The following is a 21,740-nucleotide window of genomic DNA, read 5'->3' on the forward strand; positions in this document are numbered from 1 at the left end:
GCTGCTGCCTGACTTAGGCCTAAACCTAATGTATTGAGATTATATCCATAGCTGGCTAATGTATTAAGTGCAGAGGTGATGGCCACCAGGTCATTGCCTGTAAAGCCAGATAAAACTGCTGGAAAGGCTGCCACTCCAGCAAGGTTAGCATGTCCTAATAGCCCTGCAGCAGCTGCAGCAGTTGGTAACACTTCAGCAGTGTTTGCATAAGGAGATCCGGTTGGATTGGAATTGGCCACTGGACCTGTGACATTGGCATAACTGATATTGAGACAGCTGCCACTCTGTGGATCCTCTTGTATCTTCTGGATGATAAGTTCAACAGCTTTTCGGTTTTGTTCAGGTTCTCCACTCACAGTGACAACCCTCTCTTGCAAGTTGATCCCATCAGGTTTCTGGGAAAGCTGCACCCAAGCCCCTGACTGCTCCATTATAGCCTTCACTGTAGCACCTCCCTTCCCTATTATCAGACCTGCTGTGCTGTTGGGAACTATAATCTTTACCTGTAATTAAAAAAAATATATATAAATAATACTTCTGCTTTGTGCATAAACACTATAATATTTTGCTACCCTATAAAAGGAAGGAAAAGAATGAAGCAAGTTAGTTACCATGTTTTTAGAAGAAAAGGTTAAAAAAATATTGAAAAGAAATACAGCTCATCACGATTTTTAACACCTTGCATCTGTTTAAAATGTACAATGCAAAGAATTAAAGGTAAAATAACAGGAAATCATATTTATCATTCTCCCACAGAATATACCACTTTCAGCATAGTACAATTCAGACCAAAAGATTAAGCAAATGCAGGTATTATGCTCATATGGAAAGACTGTCTTAGATTGTATCAAAGTGAATGTTTTCATCTGATTCCTTTCTTTCCAGGCTAATGTAGCAAAGCAACTTCTTAGACATGTGTCTGAAATTCTTTACCTTCCCTTAAAACATCTATAAGTTACAATAATTTAAAAAGCCCACTTGGCTAAAGCAAATATGGTATAGCATGGACAGATAAAATAGTTGGTCTTGAACAGGACATGATCTTGATTGTTCAACCTGTCATCCACATCAGTACACTGAAATTCATTATCTGCTGCACTGCATTATTATTCAGCCTATGGAAATGAAGTGCAGGAGAGAGTATCTAAATGCTGAAGGTTCTGAAAGAATAAAATACGGCATTTGTACATCTTAAAAAGTTTATCAAAATGTCTTCAAACAAAGGGTATTTGCCAACAAACCCTACCCTTCCTCCTGTTTAAACAAGTTTTAAACTTATACAACCTCATTAATGTAAAAAAATTCATTCCTTATTGAATTAATGCTGAGTGAAGAATGACACCCAAGATAAAAATTCAATATTTATACATTTTTCATAGCTTTTGTTTTCTATATATGTTTTACAAATGTGTCTTGAAGTGTTAATGTACTATCTGTTTCATGGTATTAAATTAATATGATGTTTTATCTTACAAAAAGACATTTTTAGTAGCCTACTGATATCCATTCATCCAGGTTTTGTGAAGCATAAAGGTAGGAGTAACACTTCAATTTGTCAATCCTTTCACCAAAATGCTATCTAAAATCACAGCAACAAGTCAATACAAAATACAATTAATATTTTATTAGCAACATTCTCATTTTACTGTCTCATTATAAAGTCTAACTAATTACGAATAAAAATGCATGCCCTATAACCTTTTTCTAGTCTTACCCATTTTAGATATTTCCAGTTGTTATGATAACATTAAAATAGTCTTTGAAAATCCAGCATACTATAAAGTTGAGAAACATTTATATTTTCCACTTATACAATACGTACATTAAAAATTGCAACATACCATATTGTATTTTGCAATGAATTGTTTTACAGCACATATAGATTTTCAAATTTATTTAGAATTTCAGGCACATTCACTGATATCAGAACAAAATATGTTCTATAGAATAAATAAAAATTATTAGGTGCTGACTTACTCTTTTTGTTGTTTTAGGTTTATTTTATTTTAATTACCACTCTAAAAATGCAAAGTTGTATAAAAACAGTCACCCAGGAAAATTCAATAAAACTGCAAATCTTTTCTTGCAGAGGACAGCTTTCATGACTATGGTTTTGTGCCCCATACTATAGAAAACATATACCTGACTGCAGGTCATAAGACATACTAAGAGCTTCTTTTGGAGATTTTGACAAGTGTCATTTGCCTGATCCTGCTTGGTTTCATAACCAATGTGTACAGTTCTGACCAAGTTAGGCATAAATGCTTATGTAAATTTAAGAGAAGAACCTAAGAAGGTATGAAAATACACTCTTATAACCACACACGTGATTGCAGAAGTAACTAGAATACTTAATTTTAGGGCAGCATTGTAGCACATGTAATATCACAGCTACACATGCAACACAGAAAAATCAAGGTTACTGTAATATGGCTAGGATTATTCTAAAGGACTGGTGTAGTAAAATACAATAACCATTCAGCCACAATATTAAGAAGGAAATGTTCTGTATGCAACAAGAAACATTTTCTCAATAAGAAAGCACTACTTTTCTCAATTGACATCACAAAAGTTCATGTAGTTCACCACTAACAGCTCTGGTTGTTTGAAAAAATTACCTGTCTAGTCAGAGGAAAGATAAAGAAAGATCTCCTCCATACCCATCCAATCCCACCTTGTCCAGAACTGTGGTAGTACTTAGCCATACAAACAACATACAAATTATGATACATTTTGGAAAATAAATCTTGGACTTGCTGGATGAATATGTTATATATTTGTCTCTCTGAGATAAATAAAAACACCCTTTTCTAAATATCTGTTTTAGAAACATCAGATTGTGTGTTTTAACTGACAACTCTCTTAAATTGTTTTAGTATAGGAATGTACCACTAATATTCTTTCAAAAACAACCCCTGCCAGGGTAAATATTTCACATATTAATAGACAGAACATTCTGTAAAAATATACATGCATTAAAGAATTACACAATATGCACAATCTATTTTATACTAAGATGTCACAGAAAACATTATATTCCAATCAAAATTCGGTTTTAACAGAACATAAATAAATCTGTATGCATTTTGCATAAAACATAAGTAAGATCCCGCTCTTCCTGAAATGAATGGCAACATTTGCAATATTTTGAAGTTGTCAACTGAAACATTCCTGTATTAGTGACAACTGACTGAAAATCTTATTTAAAAATTGAGATAATTGCTTTAAAAAATAAAACATATTTAGGATTTTTTTTTATTTAGGACATATTAATCTTGCTACCACATTGGAATTCTCCCTCTGTTCCCTGCATTCACCTGGTTTTCCCTGGTTTATATATTGAAATATCAACTCTTTACAGCAAACATTTGTTGTGTTGTATACTAATACAGTATCTAACATATTAGGCCATAGCCCTCTAGGTGCTAGTTCAAATCAAATAATACATATATATATATTTGTTTTCTGTTGAATGCTAAAATCCGTAAGATCACTAAGTTACAAGGTATAAAATTCTTGGTCTCAACTCCAGTTATAGAAACAGATACGCAAAAAGCAAAGATTAGCTATTTGGTTTTGTTACTTGCACCACCACCATTTTTTAAGTACTTAACTCCCTGTCTGTCAGGGAAATTGGACGGCGCTCTTACTTCTCTTTTACAGATAAAAAATTCAGAAAGCGATTTGGATGCAGAAGTGAGAAACCTAACTACCACCCAAAATACGTGCTCTAAGCTATCCAGTAAAGGCATCTTTGACTATGCAGGAAGGTTAGGTTTTCTAGTTTGTGTGTACGCTCCTGGCTATATTGAAATTTGTGCTGCAAAAAGAAGAGTATCTAGAGCAATTATGAACATAAGCTTGAAATACATATGCAATTTAATTTTTTTTCAAATACCATAGGAAGAAAAAAATGTAAGGAACTCAACTTGTATTTCATACCAAATAGATTTTATAAAAAATAAGGACTGCAATTATGACATTTGCTTACTCACAAAGCAAATTAATTACTGCCACAGGCATCACTCTCATTGTATTTATGTTAGCATAAGCAAGTTCAAAATTGGGCTTAGTGAGTATAATACATCTCCCCTGAAAAGAAATCAAACTTTAACAAAAATAAAAGAAACAAAGTAATTTCACTGCATATGTTTTCACTAATACATTATTATGTCTTTAAAAGCCTTGACAAAGGTGCAACAGTCCGAGAAACTGTGCTGCTTAATAAAGGCTCAAACTGGAGAGCAGTTTGTTGCTCTCAGTTCCCAAGGAAGTCAGCAGAGATTTGATACTCTGCACTTCAGAGGAGGATGCTCAGTAATTGAGAGATCTCAGCCACTATGTCTAGAGGACACAATTCAAATAGCTTTAACTTAGCATTAGTGGCTCATATTCACCCTTGCATGCTGCAAAATCCTAGGCTCTTAAACTCTGTATCAGCTAATTCCCTAATCCTTTTCCATTTATTGACAATCCACTTGCATAACCCCATGCTGCACTCACCTATCACGTCAGCATCACCTAAAAGTCCTCTGATTTACCAAACTGAAAGCCCTGGCTCAGTTCTGGGAGCTGAATAACATCTACTGTGGATGCCAGATGTTCGGTGATTATGCTATGCCACTTCTGATCCCCTCTCTTATGCTGCAACGAGATAATCTCCACTGAGCAGCTCTGAGTATATATAAACACATGCAAAATATCTTCATGGGAAGCAGATCCATAACCAAACCTTCACTGCCACTCACACTACCACCTTATGTCCTGCCTCCCCAGTTGTCATTCCCACTCCTCTCGTGCAACGACCACCAACTACCTATAGCAAGGTTCCCAACTCTTTCACTTTTCTATTACCTTATTTCCTTGGCCTCCTTCTCTCTGATGACATGTACTCTGGTTATATTCTCACTTCTCAGTCTTTGGAAGTGGGAGGATGGTAACCACCTTATGTGCCACCCAGCTAATACAAAATATTTACCTGGCAAACGTAGTGGGAGGATGCTAACTGGCTAAATAGCAAGAATTAGCACTTGATGTGGCTGTTATGCTGATTAGAGTAACTGAACATAAGGAGGCCGAGAACCATGCCTTTAAGTTTAAAGCTTCACATGGTGGTGTGACTGCCTGCACTGAATTACACCAGAAATGAAAAAGTCTCACTGATTATACAAAATGGCATGAAAACTTGGAAAAAACAAACCCAACAATTTGACAGTAGAAGCATTTAATTGCATCATCCTCTGCTTATTCCACCTCACAGAACTGTTTCTGAAGAGACTGCACAGAGATTAATGAACCAAGCTTTTTTATCTGTTATTCTGCTTTCCTTTCTCTTCTTTTATTTTCACAAGTTAAAATTATAACTCATGCCATGAATCTTCTGTAATAGTTGGTGGGGTTTTTTTCCTCCTATCAAATCTTTCAACCAGTTGTGTAATCTTATTTTATCTCCTCTTAACAAAGAAACACCTTTATAAAAAAGGTTCCATCTAGTCTAACAAATTCATCCTAATCTGGCACAATTCTACATTTTAGTCTCCCTAAAGCAAATAATTGTATTCCCTTAAAACTGTATTTAAATTACTATCTTCCATTCTATCTCTTTTTCTGCCTTCATTGCTCATCAATTACTTTAAACTCTTTAAAAGCCTATCTGGGCTCTGGATTCTATACCTATGAAAATTTAACGCTTTTTTTGGCTGCTCATTTGACTATAGACTTGGAGATGATGAGAGGGTATTCAGAAAGCACAAGTTCCTGTAGAGAGCAGACAATGAAGAGTAAGAGCCATCTATTATTTCTATGTGTGGCAGGCTAAACATGCTGCTACAGTGGGCTTGTATTAATGCAAGTAGTCCTGTGTCATCCATCCTTAAACTAAAGTGGCAGTATAATGAAAATCTGGGAGGAAAATCAGGATCAACAAAAGATGTGACAAAAGTCTACTGGAATCAAGCAGAAAAAGCTAGAATTGGACTTGGCAAGGGACATAAAGAAAAACAAGAAAGGCTTCTACAGGTACACTAACCAGAAAAGGAAGGTTAAAGAAAATGTACCCCCCCTAATGAGCAGCAATGGGGAACTTGTATCAATGGAGGAAGAGAAGGCAGAAGTTCTCAATAATTTTTTTGCCTCAGTCTTCACTGGCAACCCCTCTCCTCCTAGCTCTTGTATTGATGGCCCACAAGTTGAGGATCCAGGTGACAAAGTCCATCCCACTATAACTGAAGGCATGGTACGTGATCACCTAAGGAATCTAAAGACATACAAGTCCATGGGACCTGATGAAATCCATCCCAGAGTCCTGAAGGAACTGGCTGATGAAGTTGCAAAACCACTTTCCATGATATTCGAAAAGTCATGGCAGTCAGGTGAAGTCCCTGCAGACTGGAAGAAAGGAAACATCACACCCATTTTTAAAAAGGGAAGAAAGGAGGACCCTGGGAACTACCGACCTGTCAGCCTCACCTCTGTGCCTGGGAAGATCATGGAACAGATCCTTCTGGATGCCATGCTTGGGCACATGGAGGACAGGGGGATGATTCAGGACAGCCAACATGGCTTTACTAGGGGCAAGTCCTGCCCGACTAACCTAGTGGCCTTCTATGATAAAGTGACTAGGTCAGTAGACAAGGGGCGACCTATGGATGTAATCTATCTGGACTTCTGTAAGGCCTTTGACACAGTTCCTCACAACATTCTACTTGCCAAATTGGAGGGATACGATTTGATGGGTGGACGGTTCGGTGGATAAGGAATTGGCTGAATGGTTGCACCCAGAGGGTGGTACTCAATGGCTTTAAGTCCAGATGGAGAGCAGTGACTAGTGGTGTCCCCCAAGGGTCCGTCCTGGGACCAGTACTGTTTAACATTTTCATCAAAGACATAGACAGAGGGATTGATAGCACCATCAGCAAGTTTGCAGATGACACCAAGCTGTGTGGTGTTGTCGATACACCAGAGGGACGGGATGTCATTCAGAGGGACCTGGACAGGCTGGAGAGGTGGGCCCAGATGAACCTCATGAGGTTCAACAAAAGCAAATGCAGGATTCTGCACCTGGGAAGAAACAATCCTCAGTATAAATACAGACTGGGGGATGAGGTATTAGAAAGCAGCCCTGAGGAAAGGGACTTGGGGGTGCTGATGGACGAGAAGCTGGACATGAGCAGGCAATGTGCTCTCGCAGCCCAAAAGGCCAATCACATCCTGGGCTGCATCAAAAGAAGTGTTGCCAGCAGATCCAGAGAGGTGATTCTGCCACTTTACTCTGCTCTGGTGAGACCTCACCTGGAGTACTGTGTGCAGGTCTGGAGCCCTCAATATAGAAAGGACATGGACCTGATGGAGCAGGTCCAGAGGAGGGCCACCAAAATGATCAGGGGGCTGGAGCACCTCTCCTATGAGGACAGACTGAGGGAGCTGGGGTTGTTTAGCTTGGAGAAAAGGAGGCTCCGGGGAGACCTCATAGTGGCCTTCCAGTACCTGAGGGGGGCCTACAGGAAGGCTGGGGAGGGTCTGTTTACAAAGGCCTGCAGCGACAGGACGAGGGGCAATGGTTTTAAGCTGGAGAAGGGGAGATTTAGATTGGATATTAGGAAAAAATTCTTTACCATGAGGGTGGTGGAACACTGGAACAGGTTGCCCAGGGAGGTGGTTGAGGCCCCTTCCCTTGAGATATTCAAGGTGAAGCTCAACGAGGCCCTGGGCAACCTGGTCTAGTAGGGGGTGTCCCTGCTGACTGCGGGGAGGTCGGACTAGATGACCTTTGGAGGTCCCTTCTGGCCTGGACCAATCTATGAATCTATGAATCTATGAAAAACAACTAAGTATGTTACAGGCAAGATGATGCCTGCATGCACTTAGAATTTACAGCCACGATCCATTGTATCAGGCAACTCTTGGAAAGTCCCTGGCTACATACCCAATGCCAACCACGAGTTCAAGGCAGAACAACCTACCAAAAGGTCATGAGTCATCCTATGGGTGTAAGCAGGCAGAAATACTAGGCTGGTCTGGACAGGTGTTTATTCACATCAGACTCAGGCTCAGCCTCCAACAGTAGGCTCACACAGCAGATCTCTACTGATTGCACATACATACACACAAAGAAAGCTAGTTGAATTTCTAGCAGTAATTTCAACAGCCCTGGATTAGGTTTCATATGTACATATGGTGAAATACAAATTTACTTTTTCAGAGGTGTCATGCACTGAACAAATTCCCTGTTGCTTAGTCCAAGAGCATACATTTTTCTTTTTAGAAAAAATACTTAGAAGGGATAGAGACATCTTTCTAATGGTCTGTTTGATATTTATTTACAAAAATAAGTGAATATCCATAAAAAGAGAAACAGTTCTTTGTAAATTTAGCTAGATCATAAGCCAAATAATATAAGTAAACCTAGATCATAAATTAGTCTTCATCTTTCCTGAGTATGTTTAAATTCTGTGAATGTCATTCTAATTCAAATTCTCTCTTTCTATAAAACGATATCTAGAACTGAAATATTCTGTGAACAAGTGCAATAAGATTACAGGAAGAGATTAGCTGCTACTTTGTTCCTCAACATATTGTACATTCTTTTTATTTTTTCTAGTCACGTTTGTGTTCCTGAGATTTTATTCTCATCAAAAGCAGCACAAATACTTGTAGTATTTCCTTCATATATTTTACCTGCACGATGAAGGTAATTTTGTTATTTCTCTATGCTGCTTATTTGTGGTATTTCTGCCCTCATAACTACTGTTTCTTTCAAGTAAATTCAAAGTTAAATTAATCCATTGAAAAAAATCATATTGCAAGTAAGAGGTCTTTCTAAAGTTAAAATAATACTAGATCATTACGAATATAATACATTAAAATAACAATGCAAACAGATATTCTAAAACATTTATTTCTATCTGTCAGTACATTGCAGAAGGAGTTTGGACAATTTCCACTCTACTGTTTATCACAAGTGGTTTTTTTTGTTCCAGTTCTCGAACCTCCTGAAGCTGCATTTCTCAAGACATTATTTCATTTTAATCCTAAAAACTATCATGCAATAGAAACCTAAATTCAGCTTAAAAGCTTGGGAATAAATTTACATCTGAAATCATGAGGCCTAGAACCTTGGAACCAAGCTGAGGAAAGATTTATTAGAGGAAAGAATATGTAAGGTGTTATTTTGGGTTTTTTTTTGTTCAGGTTTGGTTTTTGTTTGTTTGTTTGTTTTTTGTGTGTGTGGTTTTTTTTTTTTTTTCCCCAATTTGCTGCTTTGGCTTAAATCTAGACCATTTTTCAATTAGTATTTTATATTAAAACTTGACTCTTTGGGGGACTGAAAAAAATACCTCTCACTTCTTTTAGTTACTACCTAATTACACTTCTGCCCACTCTAAAGTATGAACATTAAGATTTTTCTTTATGCTTTTAAATAAAGATGTAATTTGGAATGCAAACTTCTCACAGCATGGAATCAGCAAATCACATTTACATAAACAAACAAACAAAAAAATTCTCTGGTCTCTGCTTTTGCATTTTGCCATTCTGTCACCAGTGTGTGTGTAGGCTCTAACTCCTAAATAGAAAGGCTGTTTCTGTCAAACGCAGTTTTTACTAAATGTGTGCATACACAAGTAGTGTATGGGAAGAGAATAATTATTAAACCAATGTTGGTTATACAGGTGTTGATTTTATGCGATTATCTAGTTCTGAACAAAATATTATTAAAAATTTATACACAAATGCACACACAAAAGTCTGAGTAGTTTCATGAGTATCCCTCATAAAAACATGACTCAAAAGCATGGGAATGGAAGAAACCAAATACTCCATGAATTCTCTATGATACACGGTTTTAATAACAGAGAAGAAACTTAACTTTTCTAATTTTTTCTGTGTAGCATAAAAACAACTTTCCATATTTTATGCATTAATGTTTCATGAGTTTCAAATTACATTTGCAGAGAAGTGTAATGTATTTTGAGTAGTTTCATTTATACTTTTCACTTTTATAAATATTTAAAAGAAGAAAAAAATGAGCTGGTTACATGTGGAATTATACAAGAGCAAAAAATCAGATTTTCACTCAATTGCAGAGTATGTAGTATACATAGAAAATTACACATCTATATTGACTACACCATTGTTCAGATGAAACACCTTTTAAGACGACAGAAAGCAGGAACACTAACTACTCTGGCCAGTAAAGTCTGAATGACACTTTGAGTGACAGTAGAATGCTAACCCTATCCCTCTTGCTAAATTCAAAACAATTCCTCCTCCCCTTATCTAAAATCTCCCTTTTTTCCTTTCCTCATCTAATTTGTTGCATGGTGTTCTGTGAATACCTGCCAACATTCCAGAATCAAGGATGTGTTTCACAGAAGTGTGACTATTTACAGTACCAGTGAGTATAGTAATCTGGGATGCCTCTGACTGAAAGACACAATATAATTATAATACAATTTCACTATTGGAATTGCGGAAAAGACACTTCTCAATACAAAAGAATCTACAAAAAAAGTAGATAATATACGTTATTTTAAAACCAAATATGCCTCACTGATGGTATCAAGAACACTCCCACTGTTTTGCATTAGACAGGATCTCATTTATAAACTCATAAAATCCACTCCAGATTTCAAAGTGAATTGATCTTCCTGACAGAAATTGGGGCGAAGGAGGTGTATCCCTTTTTTTGTGCGTTCTCAGTCACAAAACCTATAGAGGTTACTTTTGCTCCTCATGGCTACTAACTTGTAGTCCAAAGCAGCATTGCACTGGTGGTTTTCCTGACAAATCTTCAGACAAAAGAAGATAAGATAAATGACTAGGACATTTCTGCACTTCTCAAGAGAATCCTTAAAAAGCTGCTTCCATTAGCATAACAGTAGCAGATCAGCTATAAACCTGTTCTGAATGATATGCTATATTTTAACTAGAAATCTTATACTTGATGAAAACAATTACTGGGAGAAATCCTATGGTCTGATAAAATGTTAACAGTAAAATTTGGACAGCCTATAAGCACAGATGCTTAGGAATGCATTTTCCATTTATTTCAAAGAGACTGAGGCTTTCAATTTTTTTTTATTTTTTACTTTTTAATATGCTTTTAGACCTGCAAGTCCAAGAGAAGCCTAATATGCATTTGACTGGAGTAGAATTTTTCAAGATTAATATGCAATGTTAATATTACAGAACCTCACAGCTACTCAACAGTGTCAAATTTTCAGTATAAGCTTTGATAAACATGGCTAAAATATACAATGATGTGCTTCTAAAACAAATCAATGCAAACAAAATGATATGATGTAGTTATGTCACTTAATTTCAGAGGAAAGGATAGCCAATAGAAATGTGCAACGGGACCTGCCGTTACTGTGTCAATGACACTTTTCATTGAAGCTGACTAGAACTTGAAAGCTTAATACAGGATACTACAAATGCATTGAGATATTCATCCTCTGACATTGCTGGCCAGATTACAGCATTATTTTAACAACATACTAAACTTCATTCAAATTAATTTAGGATTTAAATCCAAATTTAAAATCAAAATCCCATTTCAGCATTCCAAGTAAAAATACTCAAAATCAATCTCTGAAAACTACATTTTAAAATGAATCTGTCTATCTATAGGACTGATAGGACAAAAGGAAACTAGTACTTCTAATTTGTTTTCACATTATCTTTGACACAATGGATTTCTACAAGCTACGTAGCACACGTATTAAGTGTTCATTTGGTAATGCAGAACAAAATTTAAGTTCTCAACTCTACACCATCTGCAGGAGGTCTCTCTTTTCAAAGCTGTGGAAATAAGGTGATCCAGCAGAACCTTTTCAACTCTACGGTATGGAAAAGAAGGATTTTTAAGGTCCCCTAAAAAAAGTCACTTTCCTTCTTGCTCTTGAGATCCTTTTGTAGAAGGTCAAAAGAAAGAGTTTGATGATTAGCAATAGGAACTTTATGGTTACTTGTATAAACAGATTCAAAGAGGTTCAGGACCAGGCTGGATATGGCTTTGAGCAACCTGGTCTAGTGGGAGGTGTCCCTGTCCATGACAGGGCTGTTGGAACTCGATGATCTTTAAGGTCCCTTCCAACTCTAACCATTCTATGATTTGTGATTTCCAAAGGAATAGGGTAAAGCGCTCAGGAGATATGACAACTGTTATTCCCTTTCTTAAAATACATTGTTGATTTCCGTATTTTAATGTTTCTACGCTCACAAATATCCAACAATTTCACTATTACAACTATCATATTTTGATCATTTGAAAATTGAAGTTTTAAGTGAGAAGCTGTAAGACTGAAAAAAATGATAAAAATTGAAAAAAGGAAAAAGAAAGTGCAACTAGATATTACCTAGGATCTGAAACATCTTGTTATTCTGAACTGAGAAAAAAGGCAGACTCCAAGAATACCAAAAAAAAGTACAGGAACAATATGCTAAAGATCAGAAGGGTATGTACATTAAAACAAAAATATCAAATTTCTATTTCAAAAGTACTATGGCAATATAAATCACCCTTCAACATTTACCAACAGTTGTCACATAGAAATACAGCAAATTTTTAGTCATCTTCTGTTTTAGATATGGTGACAAATTCTGCTAAACACACTTTGGTTTCGAATGATGACTGATAGTAAACGTATAGTTTTCAATCACTTCAGTTCATCACAGGTACCGAAAGATTTTAGAATCACGCACCAGTTGTTTCTTCCGATCCTTGTTTGGACTTTGTACACATAGGGATAAAATAATATCATTAAGGTTTAGCAGTAGGTATAAGTATATAGCCATTCATCAGGTGTTTCTCTAATAGCAATTAAGAAATCCTATGCTTTCATGATTTTAACATTGACGAGTTCCATCAATTCAAATTTTAACTGATCACAGCAATTATTTCTTTGAGAGAGAGATACTTGTAGGAATTTATCAAGTAAGGCTGTTTTGATAGTAACGGTTTAAAAGTTGTGAAATGGAACCCCATATACTAGGAAGACAGTCTCTGTGATAAAAAAAATACAGCTCAGGATGGGATGGGTGGAGGAGGAAAAGGATAATTAGTGGGAAACAGAGAGACAAGTGAATATACTCCAGGTGCAATACACCACGCCACCACTGCTGGAAAAGCACGTGGCAAAGGTAAAGGTTCAGCCAGTCCATGATGTTAAAATACTAAACAAGAGCTTGGTATTACTGATCCACCTCAACCTCATCACTATTTTACTGGCCACCACGTTAGATTTACTTGTGGTTTAGAAAAATGAGGGGTTTATACTATTTTTGGTGCCTAAAACTTCTATTATTTATCAAGCATTTCAATTTCCGCTCTGCACGATAAAAAACATATATAATTACACTGGTACATCCTTCAGCATTTATCTAAGTTCACTTTTCCTTTACTGTACTCAGATAATATCAGTGTTTTTTTAACCGTTACATACAGAGCATACCAGTATCTCTATATTAGTATCTATAATATGGCAGATATAAATTTAGACCTAGACGAGACTCATGAAATAACCCACACCTATTGACAAGCACTGGTCGGTGGAAGGACTTGGTCTCTCAGTACACAAATGGCTCACTGGCATGGAAAACTATTATTGGCATAGTGCTTGACATCTAGAACTGGATTTTCAATTAAGCAGGACACTTATTTCGAAGTAAATTAATTTATGGACAGAAGGAGATAGCAAGTAATGGAAAAAATGTACCTTCCTTGCAAGGACTTCTCAGGACTCTAGAAATATTATTTTCTATGAAACAGGAAATGAACGATAATTTACAAAAATGCATACTTAGACTCCTAAATGCTTATTTAGGCATCTTATCCAAAAACATTTGTATCTTTTGCATGTTCAGCAAACCCAAGAGCCAAACCATTTGTTTAAAGGATTTAAAAAATCCTAAATTCAAGTACTGATTTAAGAAACTCCTAGTGATGATATTCTTTGGCAATTTTAAATTACTGCTGCATGCCCATGTCCTTTTTCTTGACTGTTTCCTTAATAATCTTGTAATGAAGAATTCGTGAATCACTGAACAGGGTTATAATTACTCTGTGTAAAAACTTACTCCTTCTCATCAAAGTCCATTATGTAAACTATTGTAACATGAAAATGAAGAGTGGAAGGTACCTTGTCAGGTCTAGTAACTAAACTGTAATGACAAAATGTTTTCCTAAGAGTAATATAAATACAAATTTTCTCATGAGTTCTTCACTTGATTTAGTAATCGTAGGTTTCCTTCAGATATAAACACATAATAAGAAGATAGAGCCATACAGTTTTTTAAAGGAGGAAGATTTTAAATACTCACAACATCTAGCTAGGCACACAATTTAAAGAAACAACAAAAACAAAAACCCCAAAACAAAGGCAAAAAAAACCCAAACCAAACCAAAACAAGAAAAGGAAAGTCCTTCTTACCATTCCCACTGATGTAAGATTTGATACAAAAGCTTAGAGAAATGTAAATACATGAAGTAAAACCCAAACCACTTGAAGATATCACTACAATATATACTTTTATATATATACACACACTTCTATATGTGACTCCATAATACTTCATTACTTTTAAGGAGAAACAGTCCTATTGCATTTAGTATCTAGCCAACAGCTTCAGTTCAGTTAGAGAAGCCATTTATTCAGCAATGCCTCTTTAAATAATTTGTTCATAATTCAGCTGATTTGAAAAACAATAAGGAAAAACAAAAGCAAACGAATCCATATGGAGACATGAACATATTCTTACTCTATACACACACAATGAATGGAGCCATCCCTTACCCCCAAGCCCATCATGTCTTAGAATCTCACAGCTGTGATCATGTCAGACATGAGTGTGCTTATGCACAAAACCAAATGAAAGCTCTCCACATTACAAGATCATGGAATAAAAAATCCACGCCGTTACAGAATTATTTCGAGAGATTCTACAACCTTCCTTTGAAACAAAATTTCAGCTCTTAACAATATTAAGTAATTTTAATAATATCTCTTTTAACTGAGAGATATCTTTAATATTCAGTTTATATTTAGTTACAGACACAGAGATAAGAAAAGACAGAACAGGGCATTTTTAATGGTGCATCTTGACCTAATCTGGCACCAGTTTTGCACATGAACTTTACTTGCAGATCACAAAATTCTAAAGTAAAATGAAAGATAAAGCTTATAATCTCATCAACCTATACACATCAAGTAAACATGGTAGAATGATAAAATACTTGCTACATTTAAAACTAATGAACATGGCAAACAGCAACCAATAAAGAGGATAGAAGATGAATGTAGTGTTTAAATGAACACCTTTGAGTTTTCATGGCCATAAAATAAAATAATAATAAACCCTAACGTCCCCTTCTACGTTATTTGTAATTAAAACCCTGAGGTAATTATTCTGTTCTCCATTCTTCTCAGCAAAAGGAGGAGGAGAGACATGTGAATTAAAACCCTTGTGGTAACCCCATTAATGTCTCAGCTCAGTGAAAATAAGAGCATATTTATTCATGTTCTGACCTATAGATTGTTCTGTATAGCACCATGGTGAAAAACAGCAAGAAATCTGGTTTAGGCAAAATGCATCTGGTCTATCCAGATGAATGATCTAGACTAGTGGTATCAAGGGCTATGGCTGCTTTCCACCCCGACTTTGCAAAAAATGACCAGCAGCAGAGGTTTGATCCTTTCTTTATTGACTGTTGCTTAACTATTAAAAAAGAATTTTGTATAGCAAGAACTACTCAATGAAATTCTCAGGAAGGCTCTCTTATAGCCATAATTTGAGAATTGTTTCCAAATGAGAAAGGAAGTATAGGACTGTTAGAGAAAACATTTAAATAATGGTATCTCTCTAGATCACAAAAAATAGTAATTACCAGAAACTTTTATTAGAAAGAGGACACAGTTTCATTAATCGGTGAATGTCTTCAAATGTAATAACTACTGCTACGGGACTTCATAGACCTCTAATGCTAATAGAGTCTTCTCACAAGCCAATGCAAAACCTTCCTCTCAGAGCCTGACATTACATCCCTGACAAAGAACAGAGAATAGAACAAAGTAATATCAAGCTGCTGGCCTTGGGAAGTATATCAATAACTAAGTTAAGTGGCTGGCTTCGAACTTAACATTCACCCATCGATTTATATGTATATGTTTAATTTATATGTATATCTATCTAGTTTCTGGTTTACCCTTTTTTAAACTTGTAGTTATGCATTTTTAACCAAGATAACCACAAGGGAATAGTAACTAACGCTGGAACGGAAAACGAACATTGGAATAAGTGGACACAATGACAGAAATTAGCAATTCTTTGAGTAAACAGAAGTAAAAAGATTGATAGGTGCTAACACAGGCCAGTTATGAAGGCAACCTAGCTTATCAAAGAAAGCTACACCGACAAGAGACAACTGAAGTTACAATTGCATCCTCCTTGTTAAATGTGAAGATCTTGGATTTGGATCATACCAAATTTAGCACAGTGGGGAAAACTGTATATATTTATTATTAAACCACACATTTGCAAACCCAATTGTCTTCATGCATCTGTATTTTTGGTTATACTTCTCCTTCAATGGGAATCTGTGGAGCCAAATTTCATTAAGGAAAATTATCTACAAGTAAGCAACAACAACAAAAAAATTAGGAACTTTTAAGATTTAACTAAGAATTACAAAAGCTAGGCACAGGCAATACTTGAATACAGTACACGTTAATAATTTTGGCCAGATAATCACCTGACATAAATGTTCAGACTCCTTATGCACAATAAGGCTGTAGGGCACAAATGTTATACATGCTTGTATTTACACAGATACATCACATGTTTTTATACCTATATTACATATGTGTAATTGTGTATGCATTAACTTGGAAAAATACTTTTCAAAGATAAAATTTGGAGTCAGCTTCCTCATAGGTTGGATTAAATCTTTTTAAAGATACACTAAAAAAGAATTTGCATTTGACTCTTGCCCTGGTCTCAATGCACATGCAAACTATATACATATTCTTCGCCTTCCACAGATTACAATTTATATTTATTTTGAGAGAAAAGTTACTGACAAATACAAAAATAAAAATGAAAAAATGAAAGATGTCTCAAAATGAGATAAAGATGAGGAAATCAACAGATTTGCTGATCAGTTTTGATTTCATAATACGTATTTCCCTTTTTCCTTTAACACACTTTCACTGTGAACCTTGTTACAGGAAAGACTCTTTTAGGACAGAGCTCAATAAATGAATCATAAATTATTATAATCTCAGAAAGTTTACATAAAACTGCACATAATTTGAATTGCTTTTTTTACTAATATTACTATGTGAGATTATTGCTAAAGAGTTTTATTTTACTATTTCAACAGTAAAAATAAATTATATTTCTAATAAAAATCATTCTTTTATTAATTTTGAAATGAAAAAATGCTCTTGATGATGTTAAAAAGCCTAATTTTTCTGAGCCCTCTGACATTCAAATTGACAAGTTTATAATCTTTTCTTTCACTTTTATTGATTCAAAATAAAATTCAGATAGGTCAAAAAGAAAGGCCTTCTGTATTTGTAGTGTAACTAGCAGGACCATTAATAGTATAATAAAAATTTTGTATTTCAGAAGCCATGTATTCAGTTAATTTCTTTTCATTACCCTATTATATTTAAGTAATGCCATTTTGGCTTGAGTAACAAGTACTGAATAGTGCATAGGCTATAGAATATGATTACATTTATGAAATATCTGCTGTAATAACAACATTTTTAGTTAAGGCATTTTGCATCTGATTTTTTGTAGTTAGACTCTTTCATAAAAATAAACCTAGCAAAAAGGTATCCTAATATTCAAAAACATTTTTATAATAAAACATACATGGATTATTGGCATTAGTAATTTCTAAATTAAATTCTTACATTCAGATTTCAAAACATAACTTTCATTTCATCAAAGCTGTAATTTCGCCTGTTTATTTTCCTCATTCACATGTGTTCCTGTTAATGTAAGGTAGACATAACTTACAATTAACTTAGAAATTGCATGCAGTAAAGACAACCCTCAGCGTATACATACGTATTGTGTACAGCCAACCAGACTTTACCGTAAATGTTAAAGTGTAGCATTAATTATCTAATTACTTTTGACATAATTAAAACAGGAAATTATACAAAGCAGCCTCTTAAATGCTCAAATACAGGTGAAATATAAGCTGGGAAATGTCTAACAAACAGCTATCCATTATTTCCTTCTGTTTCTAAAACTGAATGTGATAATACCGGTTCTAGATAATATTTACACAGTGATTTTACTAAAAATTTTAAATATATTATGACCAATAAATATTCTGCAAAGATCTGCTAATCTTTTGACTTGATTTTTCTTTTTCTACATCACTCAATTATACATGAACACAGGTCTGTAGAAGGTACAGAGGAATTGCATTTTGCTTCAGTACTCTTTAATGGTGTTAATCACAGTTTAATCTATTTCATAAACCAGTTTTATTCCGTAAAGCAGTAACACTTTAAAAGAGCTTACAAGGAGATTGCATTTCAGTATCTCATGGGTAGGGGGCAGCTCTTAATTTACTAACACAATTTTACAATTACTATTAGGAGAATCAAGCGGATCAAAATATTCTCACTACAATTATGTTTTGGTTAAGTAAACAATAAAAAAAAAAAAAACCCTATAAAAAGCTGAGAAGCATGGAGATCATGTATTAAGTCACTAGAAACACGAAAGAATTTACACTGCAGTAGAAATGCCAAACTGCAGGCTTTAAGAAAAGAAATAGAAATTTAAAATATACTTTTCTAACCCCATCCAAATCACAGGTGCCAAGTTCAACTGAATGAATAACTTGTCATGTAGTTCATTATTGCTGAATAATGTGAAGGAATAGGGAAAAAAAAAAAAAAAAGAAAAAAGAGTCCAGAAAGACTGATCTCAAAGGCTGCATTTGCTGAGATGCTGCTTGAGAAGCAGGGGAGAACAGAAGGTCGAACAGCCAGCAGTCACTCTACCCCCAGACAAATACTCTTCAAGGCTACAAACTGCAAAGATTCAAACGTAAATCACTGGTACGTAACAAGACCAGTGCACTCAGGCCCTGGGCATTTCTAAGGATGCTTATGATCTTCCCACTAATCCACAGTTTGTAAACTATGCCTCTGAATAACTGTTATTACTTGTAGGAAGTCTATAGAAAGTCTAATTAATTTTCAGAAGAAAAAAAAAAAACAACCAAAATTAACCAAAAAACCCAAACCAGCAAGTATGAAAATAACACCAGGCATAAAACTAAGGGGAAATACTGCTTCTGAACAGGATGCAGTTACGTACTGTTTTGACTGCAGGGTAAAGGTATTGACTATCTTAAGTGTGGGACGCTATGCTATGGGCAAAGATCTCAACAGATGCACCTTACCTCTGGAAGAAGAAAAATCTCCCACCTCTTATCCCCTATAGTGCAATAAATCAACCAGCTTCTTTCTATGATTTGTACACACAGAACACTCCTTTTTTCACTCATATCAGGCCTACTTAAAAAAAATTGGTGGGTTTCTCTCACATCTATCTATGATTTCTCACCATCTGATAATTCTCAAAGCACACAAAAGGCAAACGATGCATCTAGCATAAAGCCTGCAGGAAAGTGCAGTGCATTGCTGCAGTACTCCTATAAACAGCTTGTGAAAGGGATAATGTTTCAGATGGCTCAAATAAAATATTAACTAACATATGGCCAAAGCAGGATCAACTTACCTCTGACACATCAGAAAAATACAATATTGCCTTTTCTACCTTTATAGTCTGTGCTGTACAGAATCTGTCCTGGTGTGACAGTAAACTCTGTAACCTCAGTGTTGCTTTCCACATTCTCATGCAACTCTTGATCATATACATTCTGAACTCCCTAAGAGCTGCTAAATTAAATTCTGAATAGTTCAAAACTTAGAGTCTAACCTTTGTGTGACTGATACAATATGCGGTAGAAAAAAAAAGCAATAAAGTAATCCAGATTTGCATTCCGGAAATTGCTCTGACATTCTGTTTTCTCTGGGTTGTTCAAACAGCAACAAGCACATTAACTGACTCTTTGCCTGTATACCTTAGAATATGGCTGGCTTTCTCCCAGTGCTTGTTCTGAATGAAACAGTATGTCACCAAACCCGAGTATTAAGGACTTGAAGTCAAAGATACTCTTGGTTAGACCAGAGTTACATGCTGCCAACTTTCACTCTACCTTACATGGGATGGAACTCAAACACAGAAATATTGGGCACTTTATAACATGCTATTTATTTTTGTTTTGTATTGATAAAAGAAGTATGTTTAAAACAGTTGGAACAAAGGAAATGGGCATGTTTAATTTGGAGAAGAGGAGGCTGAGGGGGGACCTCATTGCCCTCTACAACTACCTGAAAGGAGGTTGTAGAGAGGTGGGTGTTGGCCTCTTTTCCCAAGTGAACAATGACAGGACCAGAGGAAATGGTGTAAAGTTGCGGCAGGGGAGGTTTAGATTAGATATTAGGAGGAATTACTTTACTGAGAGAGTGGTCAGGCACTGGAACAGCCTGCCCAGGGAGGTGGTGGAGCCGCCATCCCTGGAGGTATTTAAGAAGCATGTAGACATGGCACTTCAGGGCATGCTCTAGTGTCCGAGATTGTTGGTTTGTGTCTGTTTGTGGGTGGGCGTGGTGTGTGGTTGGTTTTCTGTTTTGTTTTTTGTGGGGGGTTTTTTTGTGGGTGTTTTTTTTTTTTTTTTGTGGTTGGACTCAATGATCTCAAAGGTCCCTTCCAAACAAGAAGATTCTGTGATAATGAAAAAAATTAAACACCCCTTTGCACCAGACATTTGAAGACCTTGACCATATTTTGGCAAAGAGAAGGATATGTATTCTCCAATTTTTATGGGTTTAATGATCCTTTTTCATAAGCAAATAGGACCTTTTCTTAGTACAAGGACATGGACAAATGCCAAAACCTACATACCATATCTACAAACATCCGTAAATGAAAGAACAAGATCTTCAATTTACAGTGTGAGATTTTTTAACACTTAAACAACCTGAATAAGATATCCATGTGAGTATAAAGCCAAATCCGTTGTATTCAAAAAACCTTATCTTTTTTCATGTTCACTCCAAAATATTTTAAAGTGAATAAACCCCACACAAATCATAAGTGTACAGGAAAGTGTAATGACAACTTTTCTCCCAAATCTTAGCATGTTCACAAAAGTAACATTGATTTAAAAATAAATTAATGAGATCAAAAGCATGCTTCTTAAGATCACACTACAGTAAAATGTATACATTTTCTAAATTATCTTAGTATGTTTCCAAAATTCTACCGTTATTCACTTCCTTTAACAAGTTTTAAAACTAATGACTAAACTAAGGATTAAAACCGATGAAAGGCTAAGTCTTCATGAATGCACAAAAGGAGTGACAACGTAATATCTTGTTAAAAGCTGTTTTCTTACAAGAAAAAAAGAAATTAGGTTGTCCCTTTGTTTTCTCACATTTTTTTCAGGCTTTACTTTTATATGCATTTTCTTTTTGGTTATTTTTCCTCCCTATTTTCATCTATGGGGGGAAAAACAACAAAAAAAAATTAACAACCAGGTAGATTTCAAAACATGAGGAGAAACTTATTTAAGACATTTATCCATTTTAATAGAAAAGGAATAGTAGTAGTGCTGTCCATTACACTGAGAAAGTGCGTCTTTT

At 35.4% G+C, this 21,740-nt stretch overlaps 1 protein-coding gene across 2 annotated transcripts in view; it reads right to left on the reverse strand.

Moving 5' to 3' along the window:
• The window catches only part of NOVA1 (NOVA alternative splicing regulator 1), a 155,899-nt gene that overhangs the window by 2,566 nt on the left and 131,593 nt on the right, over positions 1 to 21,740 (reverse strand). For both annotated transcript variants that reach the window (XM_074148887.1, XM_074148888.1), the window contains one exon: positions 1 to 503. This exon is cut by the window's left edge. In XM_074148887.1, coding sequence (XP_074004988.1) covers positions 1 to 503 — 503 coding nt within the window. The remainder of the gene's footprint in view (positions 504 to 21,740) is intronic.

Source organism: Numenius arquata, chromosome 6 (assembly GCF_964106895.1).
Source record: "Numenius arquata chromosome 6, bNumArq3.hap1.1, whole genome shotgun sequence".
NCBI lineage: Eukaryota > Metazoa > Chordata > Aves > Charadriiformes > Scolopacidae > Numenius > Numenius arquata.